General features: G+C 41.7%; 1 protein-coding gene across 3 annotated transcripts in view; it reads left to right on the top strand.

The window, feature by feature from the left end:
- Nucleotides 1-14,005, top strand: part of ADGRD1 (adhesion G protein-coupled receptor D1) — a 382,252-nt gene that overhangs the window by 323,269 nt on the left and 44,978 nt on the right. For all 3 annotated transcript variants that reach the window (XR_012648032.1, XM_075012922.1, XM_075012921.1), the window contains one exon: nucleotides 5,325-5,416. Coding sequence is in view for 2 of the 3 variants with exons in the window: in XM_075012922.1 (XP_074869023.1) it covers nucleotides 5,325-5,416 (92 nt within the window). In the remaining variant the exon portion in view is untranslated. The remainder of the gene's footprint in view (nucleotides 1-5,324; nucleotides 5,417-14,005) is intronic.

Here is a 14,005-nt window from a genome sequence, read left to right as displayed (position 1 = left end):
CATTTGCTTACTGCTGCCACCAGTTCAGGTCAGTGTAAACATAGCTAATCAGCCTAGTTCTTCTAGTGGAAGAGAAGTGAATGTGAGTGGCAGGTGATATAAAGTTCAGGAAAAAACTCTCAGTGACTTCAATGAGATTTGGATAAGGCCAATGAACATTTGCATCCTGCTGCTGGCAATTCATGTCAGTTTAACCAAGCCATTAACTTTAATGGGACATTTGCCCACAGATAAGCCTTGTAAATCAGGGGATCAGTACTATGGTCATTAACTGTATTTTTTTTTTAAAAGCAATGCAAGCAAGTTCCTGAGTAATTATAAGGCAGAATAATTGCAACCGTGAAGCTAGTTCTGACCTTTCAGAAAAAAAAAAAAAAGGAGCTGCATTCAGTTTCCTTATCTAAATGTTTATTCCTCTAGTTTAACCATTCTAATATGTGATGCCTCTGTATTGATAGCAGGGTGTAAATCTGCAGCAATTTTAAGGTTGCATTATTTTGTACGTTAAAATATAATGGAGTTTCATGAACCCAACTTTCTCCTATTCAAACTGTTGATAAGGTATTTATACCACAAGCAAAAAAAAAAAAAAATTGGTGGAACAAATCAGTAGCTATATTTTAGTTTCATATTATAATTGGAGTGCAATTGCTTCCATATTTTGCTTGCTAGAGCATTAATAAAGTAAGACGTTCATATCTAATCTGTTTATACATGCTAGAGGTGAACATTAATTTCCGAAAATACCTTATCTGTCCTAATGTTACTTCTTAACCTGCTTGCATGAAACTGGTTTAACCCAGTCCTTTTAGTGAGCTTCCCCTCCCCCTGAGTATTATAAGTAAATCCAAACTGCGGGACCAATAGACTTTGCACATACAAGATATTTCAGCAGACAAAGAGTACATGATACTAAAATATGGAAAGGTGGGACTGAAATTTAAGAACTTCTTTGCTAACTTTATGAGGGAAGGGTCCTTGATTTTTCTGGAGTAAGATCACAGTGTTCTCTTGCTATGTGATGGCAGTCATACTGCCATACAGCAAAGGGGACATGATTACAGTGACTTCCGAGTAGGAGAAAATCAAAATTTATATACAACTAGCATTTCAGAAGTCCCCAAGTATCTGTGATGTTCAGGCTCAAAATAGTTTCTCGTGTATATAAAATTCTGAAGGTGAAATTCAGCTGCAAATGCTAAACATGTTGGCTACAGTTACACTAGAAGCATCTGTCGATAAATGTTTCTGTTGGAAGAGATTTTCTGACAAAAACTCTGTTGACAGAGTGAGGCCATACACTAAAGTGGATTGAAAGAGCGATCTGCTCTCTTGACAGAGATCAGCTGCACTGCTTGGTGCTCTCTCAGCAGAACGGCAGACCAGAGGCTCAGCAAACAGGGCTGCCCAGGCAACTGGAAACTCTGCCAAGAGGAGGCCCCGCAGAGCATCCACACAGCTTTTTTGTCAACAGACTCTGTCAACAAAGGCATATTTCTTCATCTGGGAGAGGCAGAAGGTTGTTGGTGAAAGTGCCAACTTTTGTCGACCTACTCTTGACAAAATGCATTTTGTGTATGGAGGCTCCACCGCTCCTGTCGACAAAACTGGGGTTTTGCTGACAAAACTCTCTAGTGTAGCTGTAGCCACTGTGTTTTACAAAACAAGTTTTGTTTGCATTTGCCTTGAGAATGCAATCTACTGGACTTGATCACACAAGTAGTTCTGATAACTGGATTTTATGGTCCCTGTTCAGTTTGGGTTTGATTTTGTGAGGTATGGTGCATTTCGTACTTGATCTTGGTGCTTGCACTGAATAGGAGCTGAGGGCTCTTTGCCCCACTGTGGGAGCAAACCCACTTCATGGAGCCTAGACCAAAGAAAACCTTGGATTGGTTACACTGGGTATTTTGCTTGAGTATAATCTGCCTTATAGCAATTGGTTTATTGCCTTCAGTTGGGCTGTCACACAAATAAGGCCGGTATGATTTGACCCCCTATTTGTGTGCAAAAAAATGAAATAAAGATAGGGAGATAGAGACAATGAAATCCTTAACACATGCTTAAAATGTAACTCGGAATGAAACAGAAGGCTATGAGCGGGTTTCAGCACAGGCTGAAAAAGCTTACATTAAAAGGTAACTAGCACTGCTTTAGCAAATGGTATACAAGGCAAATCAAAAATAAGTGCTCATGACTTGTCCCCATTATAGCCTGGTAAATCACAGATAATTGCATTCCCAAATGATGAGGAGGGGAGAAACTATTATCCAATTCCATAGAGCTGGCTGGACATCGGTCTACGTTTGTGAATGAACCTCGTGTCAGCTTTCTCAAGCAATTATTCAACTGGCTCTAATTCTAGTCCAGAAACGGGATTCTTTACTTCCTACTGCCTGTTGTCCTTCACTAATGATGGGCCAGCGTTTCCACTTGTGTGAATTGTGATATCCATGTCTGGGCACATGAGTTGAGGAGCTACACTGATGTGTCTAAAGGCCATGAGAAACAGGATGTGGGCTGAAGTGGTAGAAGCAACTTAAGTTTCATAGAGGTACTCTTCTATCACACATCTAACCCCCCACTTGGTGGGAGGGAGTCTCAGGGCAGGAAGCTGGAGAGTTGATATAAGAAAATATCTCTAAAAAATGTAAGTGTGGAGTGGACTGGCGGGGGGGCCTCAGGGCAGAGGGATGGGGTGCTGGGTACAGGAGTCAGGGCTGGGGGCATGTGGGGAAATCAGAGCATGGAGATGGGGAGTGGGAAGCCCTCCAGTGGGGTTATCTGCCACTGCTGAAGTGCTGTGTCTTCAGGAGAGTTACCGAGCATGTTCAGTACATCTGAGCATCCTCAGTGTGCCCTATGTAGCAAATTCTTACAGAAAGCAATTTTCAACACTACACCTGCCCTTCCTCCTCCATCAAGGCCTCACCCGAGCTCCACTTCTTTTCCCAAGCCCTGTCCCACACTGCCTCTTTCCCTAAGAACCTTCTTCACTTCTCCCCCCTGAATCCCACTTTCTTCTCCACCTCTTTATCCAAGGCTGTGGCCCTACCTGGCTGCAGAGACATTGGATGCTGCACCGCCTTCTTCATTCTTTCTAAGGTTGCCACAGATAAAAACAAAATGGATAGCAGGGCTTGTCAGACGGCACCCAGACAAACAAGCGAAGCCCTGCCTATGTCACAAAGTGTGAGGCTCACCAGACCCTGCACCCCATCCACAGTCAGAGGTGACTCTCATTCAGCAGGGAGAACAGCGCATTTATTAGCTGGCAGAGACACAGCCTAGAACCAATTTGTTAGTACAGAAACCAGAAGCAGTTAGCGCAATCCATTTTGGGGAGAGGGGGCTCAGAGGGGGTCCCTGAGCCAGGGACCTGACACTCCGTTCTGCCTTTCCTGCCAGACAAGACTGCCCTACTCAACAGCCCAGTTCTAGGTCAAAGCAACCAGGCCCCTCCTCCCTACTATGTCTTGTTTCCTGGGGAAGAAGGGTGTCACCTGGTTGCCTACATTACAAAAGCCATGGAGGGTCATTGTTTACGTGTCAGAAGTCATCACACTGAAACTCCTCTCACCATCATGCACTGATTCTGTGCCTAAAGAAACTGAGACACCCATCTCAGGTTTCTACAGGACAGTGGGAAATGCATACAATCCAACCAGCAGAATAAATTCCCCCACTCACCGCTTCCCATTACAGACTGTCTAGGTGAAGATTGGATAGGTGACAATGCTAACTGTAGTTGTTGTTGAACTTTACACTAGAAGGGGAAACTGTACAGCCCTGGCCTCTCACTTCTCTCTCTTTCATTAAAAAAACAAAGGTCTTTGACAGAAAGAGTGTCCCTCCAACAGTAAAGCTCCCTCCTCCTTTTCTTCTCTGAGGACTCAAGAGGGGATGGCAAACAAGCCTTTGTTTGGTCTTCCAAACTTAAGCTTTTCAAGATTTCCTGAATATCTGATGACAATACTTTTCATTATATAGATGTCTTTCTGTTGGGCCTGATATCAGATGAGGAGTTCCTTTTGTAAAGCAAAGTTCAGTCAACTTTTTTCCTTAATTCTATTTCAAAATGATCTCATGCCAAGATTGCAAGCAGGTTTTGGCAAACAGGATGAATTCACCTCTAAAAGATCTAAAGGAAGGTGCTTTCTAAAACACATACACACACAAGCTGTGGTACTCATGGCCAGTTTGTCAGCTGCTGGTAGGTGCTTAAGATATTTACATAGGCTACATCTACACTAGACAGTTTTGTTTACAAAATTCATGGAGTGTCTACACACAAAATGCATTTTGTCAACAGCATTGACAAAACTCAGTGCTTCCGCTGACAGCATTCTGCCTCTCTGCAATAAGGAATAACTAATACCTTTTTTGACACTTTCTGTCAATGCAAACACTGTGTAGATGCTCAAGGGGGCCCTCTATCAACAGACAGGGCTGCCAGTTCACAAGATAGCCCTGTTTGCTGAGCTTCCAGTCCATCGTTCTGTCAAGAGAGCAGCTGGGCAGTCTGGCCACTCTCGGTTGAGAGAGCAGATTGCTCTTTCAATCCACACTCTGTGTGGAAGAGATCTGTTGACAGAAGTTTTGACAAAAGAGCTCTTCCAACAGTAACTTTTGTCAACAGATTGCTGTAGTGTAGACATGGCCATATAGAATAATGAGAAGTCCTGTGCGAAGCGGGTCTTTGCCTGCAAAAGCTTATGCTTCAATGAATCACTTAGTCTATAAAGTGCCACAGGATTTCTCATTGTTTTTGTGACTACAGACTAACACAGCTACCCCTCTGCAGTCATGGTCATGGTCAAATCCATATGTCTAATGGTGAGATGTAAAATTTCTAACTAATAGGCAGTTCTGACTCAGCACATCTAACCCAAATCTCATTTTACAGACAGTGAACATCTATTATGAAAACAAACAAAGAATCCCCAATAAGGTGCATTTAAAAAAAAAAAGTTGTGCTGGTCTTAGGTGCCCCCTCCCCACACTTTTACTGCTTTGTGCAAAGGAGAGAGCTAGTGGATTTAGGGTTCTTAGAATTTTCCCTGCCTAGGGGAACTGTGTGGTCTAGGACCTCTGTAATGGTATTTAGGGAAGAGTATAGGCTAATGGAACTCTCCTAAGGATAACTGTCAGCCAGACCTATGTAAGAAGAGACTAAAGTTAGAGACCTGTGTTTGGAAAATTAATATAGAAGACAAAGTTACCCTTTTGTGCTGTATTTGTACAATACAACCTCAGTGCACTTTGCAGTTGTGACATATCCCATTTTCATTTCCCTGACTGGCTGCTGTTTTTTTCTTATTTAGGTCAATATTGGCATTCTCATTGCTGTCACCAGAGTCATATCAAGAATCAGTGCAGACAACTATAAAGTGCATGGAGATGCCAATGCATTCAAGTGAGTCATTCTCATTCACATTATTTTGCAAAAGGAGAATCCCGTACAGCTATGTTATGTCATAGATGATACATCTTGTGCTCATCCCCATACACAGGTAGGATAACTCAATGGAAAAAAAACCAAACACAGTCACAGTCGGCCAGTTAATTCCCCATTTTTGACACTGCCACTAAGCAACTGCACTATGAAGTGGGAAGTAGAACTGAATTTAATTCCCTTGTTTGGCAGAGACTAGGTAGTTTCCCTACCAGCCTATCACAATCCGCCTCACATACTGACTCACGATTTTGCCTTCTATTAACATGTTGGTTTCTTTCCCCTTAGAGAATAATTACCTTAAAAATACATTGCACAGCACACAGTGATCGTTTACACTGGAATAGTGCAATACCCCCAGGTTTTCAAAGGATAATCCTGTACTTTGACCCTGACTCAGCAAAATATTTAATCATGTGTTTACCTCTTAGTCCATCCCTTTTCTGAAAAGCACTTACCATGCTTAACTTTCTGGGCTCAAGTGCTATGGCTGTCATATATCAAAGCAATTTATATATTATTGTAGTAGTCTTTTTGATGGCCTACTCAAAACAGTCTTGACAGTCTGCTGTATAAAAATACTGTCCCATTGACAGAAGTTTGGCAATGACATTTTAAATTAGGTATTTCTCTGATATTTGAACACATGGGGACAAATTCAAAATTCTAATGTCAATCAAACAAAGCCTATGAGGTTGCACAAGTGTAACTGCCAGCAAAATTTAGACCACTGAATTAAGGGGAAACACATTATCATGTTATAGAGACACTTCTATCTCTTAAACATGCTTTTTTCCATGTGTAAAAAGTACAGACTGAAAGATTTAAAATTATGTTGACAATCTGCATTTTATGTTTTTGAGCTGTGATTCACAGTACGCTTAGGATTTGCTAAGGCCCTTCTGAAATTGAGACATGAAGACTCATTTTATGGTTAAATTACTCACCTAACTTTATAATGCCAGCATCTTTCCAATATTGGTGGCACTGATCTAATTAAAGTTACTTTAGCTATTGTATATCTTTTCCAGAGTGAAGGGGAAAAACAGTAAATGTGTCTGCAAAAAAATCTATAAGACAATTATTCTGTAATAAAGTCAAGACACTGAAAATTACAATGACTGACAATTCTAGCCTGGCGGAGTCCCTGTGACCTTCAGAAACATGAAAGAATTTCAGTATCTAAGGAGACAAATGGCCATTAATATCAGTGAGAGTTCATATTTTCCATTAGAGCCACAAAAAAAGAAAAGGAACAGTCTTCATAAATTAATATGTTTTATTGATGCCATTGGACACCTAGATACTTGGGTGACTGGTAGATATTTATTGAGAGAGAGATTATGAATCAGTACATGCCATAGAAAGATGTGTAAATCAATACATACTTTTGGTATCTTTATGACACTTCTGAGCAGTGCAGGTGGCTATACAGTGAAGTGCAAATGAGTAGGGCTTCGGGTCCTTAGTTTAAATAACACTAGGGACAGAGTTAGAATGCCTAAGACAGACTGAGCATGTGATTTTTTTCTTTGTCTTGCTCAAAGGTGTTTTGGGGTGTGACGATCCATGAATCTGTGAAGCTGCCTCTGCAATAATTCTTATGGTTCATAGTATGCTGGTGGCATAGATAATTATTTCTTATTAATTGTTCAGTGTCCCAAACCATGCTAGGCATCTGGCAGCACAAGACACAGTCCTGTCTCAGAGAAGCTTATTTATCCTTTGTTTTCCAGTGGCATTCAGAAGCCTCAGGCATAGTCCAGGCCCCTGTTAAGCTAAGCACTCTAAAAACTCCAAACAATAAAGTCCCCAGAGAACTTACAATCTAATTAAAGATCTGACATAATGCAAAGGATTAAAAGCAAACAAACCAATAATGACAAAAGGGAGGTGAAAAAAAAGGATAGAAAGCAACCAGATCATGGAGTTATTCAGGTAAGACCTGTATAAATCCATGCCCACTGCCAACGGGGCGGGGATAGGAGAGTCAACTGCATAGGGGTTTGGCATTTCAAAGAGGCCCAGAGCTTCTGGTTGCTGCTGCTACCTCAGTAGCAGCAGCGGTGGCCGGAAGCTCTGGTCCCCTTTGAAATACCACAGGAGTGTCACTTCATGCAGCTTCTGAGAGCTGGGGTGGTGGGCAGCATCATGCTCTGCGTGGTGCTAAGGGGTAACTGCTCCTGGCCCCACTCCTTCTGCCCAAGGGTGTGCCTCTTCCAGGGATGGGGAGCTAGCCCTTCCTCCCCAACACACACACACCTTGCCCTGGGCCTGTGATGGCTGTCAAATCTGCTGTATGCATTGTGGTAGCACAAGTTTTCAGTTAAGTACAAGTGAAACAGATATTACTGAGACAAGGTAGGTGAGGTACTATCTTTTATTTGTCCAGCTTCTGCTGGTGAGATAGGCAAGTTGGTCCAATGAAAGATATAACCTCATCCACCTTGTCTCTCTGTTATCCTGCGACCAACATGGCATATTGTAGAGGCTAATGTAAAATAGGTGTGACATTATTAGCTAATTTCCTGTAGGTGTTATTCCTGAAGTGGATCTCCAGGAGGGATTTGAAAGAGAGCAGAAGTGCTTTGTAGACCAGGTCCTGGAGTCCCTAATTCAGCAAAGGGCTTAATAATGTGCTTAACTTTCAGTTAAGGCACAAGTGTGTGCGTGTTACTGCTTTGCTGAATCTGGGCTTCCATGCTTAAAAGGTGTCATGGAAAATGAGAGTTGCTGGAGAACTAGAGCATTGAAGTTGGTGCTATTAGCAGAATCCAATTTCTTTCATTTGTAGTTAATATTTCTTACCTGCTTAAAAGAGTTTGCACATTTTGTGTTAAAGGAGAGGGGACCCCTTTCATAATACAATTTTTCCAATAGGAAGAAAACTAATCAAATCAAACTGAACAGGATTCTCTGGTGTGGGAGATTTTTCTCATTGTAAGATAAGAACCCAGTGCCAGGAAATCCTGGTTGTTGATTACCTGGTGCATAATGTGAGCATGTTGGAGTGAATGAATATGGCAAGCTGAGACAATGACACTGAGCAAAGGAAAATCAAAATAAGGCAATAAGCTCTGTAGTTTCCATCAAGCTACTGTCACCAAGGACTAAAAGGTATGTTTGAGTTGCCAAGTGCAATCAGTGTAGGGGAAGTCACTGAAGGCTGCAAAACGCTTCAGATAATGGCATCCTTAAGTAAAGGGCTTGTCAGGCATCCATCTGGATAGTACATTTCATTTGACATTACCTATGGTGGAAAGCATATGATGTTAGAAAGAATTCATCAGGTGTATTTTTAGAAAACGCAGCTTGATTAGCCTAGCACAACATGGATTTTGCAAGGCAAGGAAGTACTCTGAAAACAAGTTGCAAGTTTGTGCCCATGTGGAGTACTCAGAGTATCAGAAATCATAGGCCAAAGGCTAGGGGATAAGAACTACAGCACAGGGGAAGCTGTGACAACAGGGCAGGTCTACCCATGGTGGCAAATTGCCTTAGCTGAGGGACAGTAGAAGAGGGAGGGATTTGACTTTTGCCTTTTCAAGATGGGGAAAAAATTAAATTAAAAAATTAAATACAGTGAAGCCCAAGGATGTCTGAAAGAATTTGGAGGTAGTATTTAAGAAGGAATTCTAATTTGGAAGGTGACAATGAATTGAAAGAGACAGTACAATGAATGGAAAAAGAATAAGAGGTGGTAGAGAGAATTCAGCAAGGCTGCCAATTGCTTGCTTGCTTTGCCTTGATAAGGCAGTAGACTCAACATTGCAAGCATGGAAGTGTAAAATAGGTATATAGGCATGCAAATAAGTGGTGTGATTTGCAGAACTTGTTAGCATTAAGGACTCCCATTCAAATCAGTATAAATACAGGTCTTAAATTTCAACAGCTGAGTCTGAAAATCCTAGCTTGCAATTCTTATGGGAAGGGCTCCTCGAGGCCACCTTTGTCCAGGTTTCCTGCCAGAGGCAATGTGGATGAGTCTCACAACAAAATGTAAAAGTTATCCCAGACAGTAATTTCACTAGAAGTATGTTTCAGGTCGTACAAGGAATATAAAATAAGAGCTATATTTCTACACAAGACAGGGCCCAGTATTCCAAGATACCAAACACACTCCATGGAGTATCTTACGCTTCCATTGAGTGTATTATGACTGGAAGGTGCTTAGTACCTTCAAATATCAATGTAGAGATTACCTGACATAGGGATGTTAAAATGCTTAACTGGTGCCAGCATTTAACCAATTAACCATTTTAAATTACGGTCGGCCGCCCAGCCCTGCCATGGCCACAGCCACGGGGTCCTGCCGCAAACATGAGGTGCCACTGACCGTCTTGCCCCAGCTGTGACGTCTTACTGCAGCTGTGGGGTTCTGCTGCTCATTTTGCCAGGCCCTCTGCGCCTGGGTTGGCTTTGGCGTGGTGCAGCTGGCCACTGCTGGAATACACCAGCAAGAGCTGACCAACCAGTAAGCATACCAGTAAGCCTCATGCCTGTTGTTATGCTTACCAGATAACATCACTAATTTAAAATACTTGATAAAACAAGAATGGAATCATGATCACGATGATTCCAGTTGAAGGTTAATTTATCAGTAGAAGTCTGCTGTTTTGCCTACAGTCTGTTTAAGTTCCCCAAGAGCTTATTTGTCAATACAAGTGGATAGTGCCAATGGGAACTTGTTTCTCTTGACAACAGACAATAGTAAACTGATATAATTACTTACAGTAATTAATCATGATTTCCCGTCTGGCAGTGGTTTGAATCTGCATGCTGATTGGATTATGATGATAGAACAGCATATATCAGATCTTTGCTGTAAGCAGAAAATCTATTGAAGCCATAGACTACTTGGGAAGTTTACTAGCGCCTCCTGCCTATGAAATATTCCAGGATATTTCTAGTTCAGAAATGGCAGTTGCTTTTCACAAATTGAATTTGCTCAAAAATTCAAGTTTATCCCATAAAGTCCTGAATTTCACATATTTAAAAAACAAAACATTAGGACAAAAAAGAGAAAGAAATTTTGTCTGTAACATTCTGAGTCCAGTGAATCAGATCCAATCTTATACAATATTTAAATTCACCTTGTGCCACAGTCTACTATGAGCTAAGTGACAATCTTGGTTACAGCCATTGCAGATCCCAATGAAGGGCTCAGACATACTCTTAGTTAATCAGTTTACTCAGGGTAGATCTACACAGAAAATGTTTTTTAACTATCCCAGCAACTACACAACACAACCACTATTTTGAAATGTATTTTGTTAGTCTTTAAAGTGCTACTGGACTGCTTTTTTGTTTTGCACTTTTGAAATAATTTTGAAACAGTGGTTGGCTTATTTCAAAATTGGTGAACCTCATTCTACAAGGAATAGCATCTATTTCAATATAGGTGCTGTTAAGAAAGGGAACAGAGTCTATTTTGAAATAAGCCATACTGTACCCAATGGTTCTATTTTGAAATAGGCTCTGTGGCTGTCCGTTTCTACACAGGCCACTTCCTTGAAAAGTGGCATGGTAATACATGACACAAAATATGCTAATGAGGCACAGATGCAAATTCCCCACACCTCATTAGCATACGGTCACGTTATTTGGAGTCTGGAAGACCGTTCTTCTGGACTCCACAACGCAGTGTAGAAGTGCAGCCCCCAGGGAGCTTCTGGAAGGAAGACCTTCTTCTGGAAGACCCCCCGGGAGCCGCGCTTCTAAACGGCGTTTTAGAGTCCGGAAGAATGGTCTTCCGGACTCCAAATAACATGACCGTATGCTAATGAGGCACAGGGAATTTGCCTCCCTGCCTCATTAGCATATTTTGGGCCGTGTATTACCATGCTACTTTCGAAGAACGTGGCCTGTGTAGAAACGGCCGCTGTGTCTACACTACAGCAACCTTTTGAAAGATGATCTTCCAGAAGATCTTTTGAAAGAGCATGTCTACACACAAAGGCTGCGACTATACTGCATTCCACTTTCAGAAGTGGAATGCAAATGAGGGCAATGAAAATGCAAATGAGGTGCAGATTTTATTTTATTTATTTATTTTGCTTCAGGAAGAAGGATTCTTTTGAAAATGGAGTTTGTTTTCAAAGGAACCCCAGCTACACGTCTGTTTTTGCTTCTGTAAAAGGCTCTTCCGGAAGCATGATCACGCAAGAATACGCAAATGAGGTGTGAGATATGTAAATCCACACCTCGTTTGCATTTTTGATCTTGTTCATTTGCATTCTGCTTCCAAAAGTGGAATGCAATGTGGCAGAAGCCAAAAAGCAGATCAAAACACTGAGCCTCTCTTTTGATAGAGAGCGTCCACGCAGCCCTCGCTCTATTGAAAGAATAGGCCAGGGACTGAAAAATCCAGTGCCATGAGCACTGCTGATTTGAAAAGAAGGGCCTGCAGACCATCTACACATAGTTTTTTGGAAAGAAGCTTTCAAAAGGAGACGCTCTTCCTGATCCGAGAGCAAAAGAGGGCTTCCAGAAGAAGAGTCATTTCCTTTTATTTTAAGATTGAAAGAGTGCATTTTGGCTGTGTCTACACTAGCTTCCCCCTTTTCGAAAGAGGGATGATAATGAGACACTTTGGGATATGCTAATGAGGTGGTGCAATGAATATGCAGTACCTCATTAGCATAAAGGCTGCTGCGACACTTCAAAAGTGCTGCTTTTGATCATGCATGGCTTGTCTACACAGGGTCCTTTTCAAAAGGACCCCGTACACTTCAAAATCCCCTTATTCCTACAATCAAATTGGAATAAGGGGATTTTGAAGTGTGTGGGGTCCTTTAGAAAAGGACCCCGTGTAGATGAGCTGTGTGCGATCGTAAGACGCACTTTCAAAGTGCCGTGGCTGCCATTGTGGTAATGAGGCACTGCATATTCATTGCAGCACCTCATTGGCATGTCCCAAAGTGTCTCATTAGCATCCCCCTTTTGAAAGGGGGGTGGTAGTGTAGACACAGCCTTTGTGTGTGGACGCTCTGCATGTTCTTTTGAAAAAGGACCTGGTTTATGAAAGAACTTCCTAGAGTTGATGCGGCCTATGTGTGTAGACACTGTATTTCAAAATAGTTAAGTGCTATTTTGAAATGCAATTCTGTGTGTAGCAACCTTATTTCAAAATAAGCTCCTCCAGAATAGTTCTTCCAGAATAGCTTATTTTGAAATAAGGCTGCTGTGTAGACCTACCTCAGTTTCAAAGACCTAAATTGAGTGCATCACAAAAAGCTATCATGAATGAAAAAAAGAACCCAACACTTAAATAATGACTGAAGTTCAAGAAGAAACATCAAAGAAAAAAATGCAGATGTTTGTGGGCTGCAAAAGTGCAGGATTCATGGCAAAATTATACATTTGAAAGTCTAATGCTTGAGATATTTTGGGGAGCAGGGGTGTCTAGTAATCTGATTGCAATAGAAGTTCAGATATTAAAATGTGCAATTGGTAGGTTGCTCTTCTGGCCACAGTCTGGGCTTGTTTAAAATCTTTTATTCCTGCTTGTAAAAAAAAGTCAGAACTAGTTGCTTTTATAGACATCTGAAAGGTGCTTTAATTCTAGAGCAGCTCTACAGGCTATTATTTAGGGCTGAGTGAAGAATTTCTTACAATTGTTTATCATCTGAATTTATTCAGTTGATTCTTGAATTGTTTACTGGCAAAGTGTTTGTTTATAAGTATTCAAAATATGAAGTCTGTTGCTTAGTTGCTGTTGCTCAAACAAGCCACACGAGCACTTCCCCCACAATTTTGTGTATGAATTCAGATGTTGGTTTCTAAGAATACTCTTGCATTTGTCTTTGTGTTTGTTCCTTTGAACATTGCCACTAAAATTTAATCAGTTGAATCAGTTCATAGAAAGCAATTACAGAATTGGCACAAACATGGCTGAAGGGAATGCACTGCAATATTTAAAATAATATTGATTAAATGTTTTTTGCATTTTCCACATTAGTCCAATAGGATGAGTTTCAGGACAATACTTCAGTGTGTGCCTAACTTTCAGCACATGAAAAATCCCATTGAGTTCAAAGAAAGAGACGAATTCAAAGGAATTGCTCATATTCTTAAGTACCTTGCTGTGGCCATGTCTACACTACAGGGTGCTTTCGAAAGGCAAGCTTCTGAAAGGCACGTTTCGGACATACCTAAAAGCAGATCAATCCACTTATCTGGTCTTTCAAAAGGTAGCAGCACTCTGAAAGGGAGCATCCACACAGCCCTGGGAGCCCTTTCGAAGGAACAAGCCAGGAAATGCTGCAAATGGGGTTGCATTTCAGACAAGCCCTTCTGCGCCCTTCAGCCAGCTGTCCCTTTAAAGAGCCCCTCCCAAACAGCCCCGGCTTGCACACGCTGAGGACCATTTTGGCCTGGAGTTATGTCAGGATCCCACGGGCACCCATGGATCTCAGCCACCTTGGTGACATGGTCAAGCTACTGGCCACAAACATTGCCACAGCCCTCGTCCTCCTCCAGAGGTCGATTCCCCCTCTCCGGTCCTGCAGGTCCTTTCCATGGGGCACCACCTCAGCCCTATCCCTTGTG

The sequence above is a fragment of the Carettochelys insculpta genome, chromosome 18, assembly GCF_033958435.1.
Source record: "Carettochelys insculpta isolate YL-2023 chromosome 18, ASM3395843v1, whole genome shotgun sequence".
Lineage (NCBI taxonomy): Eukaryota > Metazoa > Chordata > Testudines > Carettochelyidae > Carettochelys > Carettochelys insculpta.
This window is presented reverse-complemented; position numbering and strand designations above follow the sequence as displayed.